Genomic DNA, 3,585 nt, shown 5'->3' with positions numbered 1-3,585 from the left:
TGTGAGGCGTGGTTGAATGAAGATGAGGGCTCATCAACCGTGCATAGTGAGGCGGATGAGTGGAGCAACATTTGGCATATTCAAGTTCCCTCAAAGCTTCGAATGTTTGTCTGGAGGCTGGCACGGAAATCAATGCCGACTGCCGATCTGTTGAAGCACCGGAACATGGCCACCGAGGATAACTGCTCTTTGTGTGGGGCGATTGATTCATGGAGACATGCCCTTTTCACGTGTCCAATGTCGAGTAGTGTTTGGGCTTTAGTGCCGGAGGAGCTGGTTCATCATCTAGTGGACAGACAAGAAGAGAATCCCAAAGACTGGTTGTTCGCGTTAAGTGAAATAATGAGCAGAGACACGTTTGCACATATGATAGTCATTTTGTGGGCTATATGGAGGGCTCGCAGGAAAGCGATCTACGAAGATATTTTCCAATCGCCACATACCATATATGGTTTCATAACGAGCTATCTTCAAGATATTAACTTGATCAACATGAAGGAGGTTCGGCACAGAGTCCAGAGCGTGAACAGGCCTTCACATTGGCAGCCTCTAGCCGCTACTTGTGTCAAGATCAACGTTGATGCCGCTGCACCGAGGAATGCCAGATATGGGACGGTCGGGGCTATATGCAGAAGTTCAGAAGGAATGTTCCTGGGAGCGTCGGTGCTGGTGGTGAGGCACGTTACCAATCCACAGACCCTTGAAGCCATCGCAATCAGGGAAGGATTAGCGCTGGCCGACGATCTCTACCAAAGGCGAGTTCATGTTGCTTCGGACTACAAGAATGTGGTGAACGATCTGAAGAAGGAGAATGCATCATCATATGGAGCGATTGCACATGAAGTTATAAACCACTCTTTAGCTTTTGATTTTTGTAAGTTCAGTCATGAGTTTAGGAGCTCTAGTTTTGAAGCTCACAACCTAGCGTAGCACGCTCTGTCGCTCGGGATTGGCCGCCGTGTGTGGTTGGGTCAACCTGGGGATCTTACTTTCGTTTCTGTAAACATTGTGACAACTTAAGAAAAGCTTCGTGAGGTTGTCTAAAAAAACCAAATGCACTGTATTCAGCGCCTAATAGGATTCGGCCTGGAGTTCGAATCCCAACTCGAACTCCTTTTTTTGAAGGTAAAAGAAAACAACTAAATGTGCCGAGCTCAGGAGGGAGGTGGGATGTGCGCCAGTTTGCGGAATGACTTATAACCGGCGATGAATAGGATTTGCCATTTGATGCATCGCGCATCACACAGTAGCTCTTGAGAGCAACTAGTTCACGCGCTCTTAGTCACCGCCATGTGTCACGCTTTGACCGCTCCCTTTGGATTTTGTTTCTTTTTTATTTTTCCGCACGCGTTTTCAGTTTTTTAAAGGGTTTTTTTGGGGTTTTCGACGTTTTGCTTTTCCACCGGTCTTTCTTAGCTTTTGGACAAACAAACTTAAAAAATAATAATTTTGCGCGAAAAAACACATTTTCTTTTTTTCATGAGAAGCACGGCTTTGCTTCCGCGAGAGGCACTGTTTTGCTTTTGAGAGAGGCACAGTCATGCCTCTCGAAAACAAAAAAAATGCGTTCTTTGTTTTCCTTTTCTTCCACTAGAGGCACAGTTTTGCTTTCGTGAGAGGCACGACCGTGCCTCTCGAAAATGAAAAAAACGGATTTTCTGTTTTTTTTTCTTCTGTCAGAAGCACAGTTTTGCTTCTGCGAGAGCCATGGTTGTGCTTTCACGAGAGGCACGGACGTGCCTCTCGGAAACAAAAAAATGCGTTTTTTGTATTTTTTTTCTTTCACGGACGGTTGTGATTTCGCGAGAGGCACTGCCGTGCCTCTTTCAGAAAGGGGAAAAACTATGCTCTGGGTTCGGTTTTTTCGTTCATTATTTTTGTGAAAAAAGTTTGTCAAAACCTATCGACATGGGATCTAGTTGTGAAGATCTCGACGCGAGGAATCCAACGGTGGAAATGGTTCGAGATTTGGACGCATGGTTAAAGAGATAAAACGTTTTGAATAAACGAATCTACGAAAAAAAGGTAAACTCACAGGTTGCGACAAGTGGCGCACATGCAACACGCCACTTGTCATAACCTGGTAAGGTGGGAGTGATCTTTGCAAGGAGTACTCCTCAGTTAGTGATTTCGTCTCATCGCTTCTCCTGTCGTCAATGCCCCTTTCCCTCTCTTGGCCTACCTACAACCCAAAGTCACCTTCGGTCTGGTCCATCTTGTAGCCCAAGTCATTAAATCATGCCAGTCCATGACATTTCCAGATACAAAACCCAAAGAACATAATTCGAATCTTCAAAATCATGGGAAGCAACAATAAAATATCAATCGTGTTTGTGAATGTTTAGGCGGATGAATTTTTTCACCACGTCAATCGATTTTCTCGTAAGAGTAAGGTGCAGCCCTAGGGGATATGTGCGGTGAGTCTTGAGTATAGAACAAGCAAGAGGCACGGACGCGCGATTTGCCATGACATTGCTAGCGGGAGGGAGGTGGAAAACTCGGCAGGTGTTGGATTTGGGGTTCCCCATCACCAGAGAAGGGTCGGGTTAGAGGGAGGTGGCGCGACAGCGATGCGGATACCAATGTCGGCGGTTCGACCGACGCTAGTGGGCAGCTCCGGGTGACAGCTGTTGCAGGAGGACAAAGAAAGCTAGAGAGCCTGTAGATTAAGATTCGATGACGGAGAGCGATTAAATTAGAAAAAATGTATAGGCCACTATCTACAACCCTAATATCAACAGGAATGCCACAAGTCTTGTTTTTCTCTGATCAAGTTAACATGAGGTTACATAAAAAAGTTAACACGAGGCCTTTTTATAGAAAAGTTTACATGATGTCTTGGTACGATCTCAAGTTGGGCAAGCAATTTGTTGGTGACTTAAGGCATCTACGACCACAATTGGCCCCTCAAACGTCCGCGAACGCATCCGGTCAGTGTCCGAGCATGTCCATTTTAGTCCCTCATCTTATCCATGCATGCAATCATAACCTCTACTTTGTACGCAAATTATCCAGTCACATGCATGTGATTGGTAGGGATGAAGAGAGTGAGAGAGAAAAAAGTAAAAGAAAGAAAGAGAGAATGTGTTCTGTGATGTGCCAAATCATGGAGGACTGCTCATACACGCCCGAACATCCCCATATCCTCATTGTATATGGGCTAGGTACGGGGATTTACAGAAAACCCGGACAAAATATGTGGACAAAGTGGGGGGGGGGGGCGGTTGGTACTTTTTTCCTTATTATTCCTGCCCGGGCAGTGACCGGGCTATCCGTCTGGATGTTTAGAGAGGTACGAGGGGTCTGGTTATGGATTCTCTAAGATTTTTTGTTTCTTCATTCAATCATCAAACATGTCGTATGGCCTTGCTTTTCATTAAAGAAAGGTGTATGGAAGCAAACTTCAAGAGGAAAAATAACGAGGAGACAACAAGGCAATAGGGCGCGCCGTGGTGGGGCTCCCTGTTACCTTGTGGGCCCCTCGTGACTCCGTCTGACCTAATTCCATCTCTACGAATTCTCTAAAATCGGGAAAGCAACAAAGAGCAACCCAAAATACTTTTTTTGCCGCCGCAAGTCTTTGTT

General features: G+C 45.7%; 1 protein-coding gene across 1 annotated transcript; it reads left to right on the top strand.

The window, feature by feature from the left end:
- The first annotated feature begins 492 nt into the window (after window positions 1–492).
- Window positions 493–930, top strand: LOC147974763 (uncharacterized). Its single transcript, XM_087520133.1, has one exon. The coding sequence runs from the start codon at window positions 493–495 to the stop codon at window positions 928–930; it is 438 nt and encodes a 145-aa protein (XP_087376259.1).
- Window positions 931–3,585: the final 2,655 nt, after the last annotated feature.

The sequence above is a fragment of the Triticum urartu genome, chromosome 4A (assembly GCF_056163025.1).
Source record: "Triticum urartu cultivar PI428250 chromosome 4A, HENAU_Tu73, whole genome shotgun sequence".
NCBI classification, from domain to species: Eukaryota; Viridiplantae; Streptophyta; class Magnoliopsida; order Poales; family Poaceae; genus Triticum; species Triticum urartu.
This window is presented reverse-complemented; position numbering and strand designations above follow the sequence as displayed.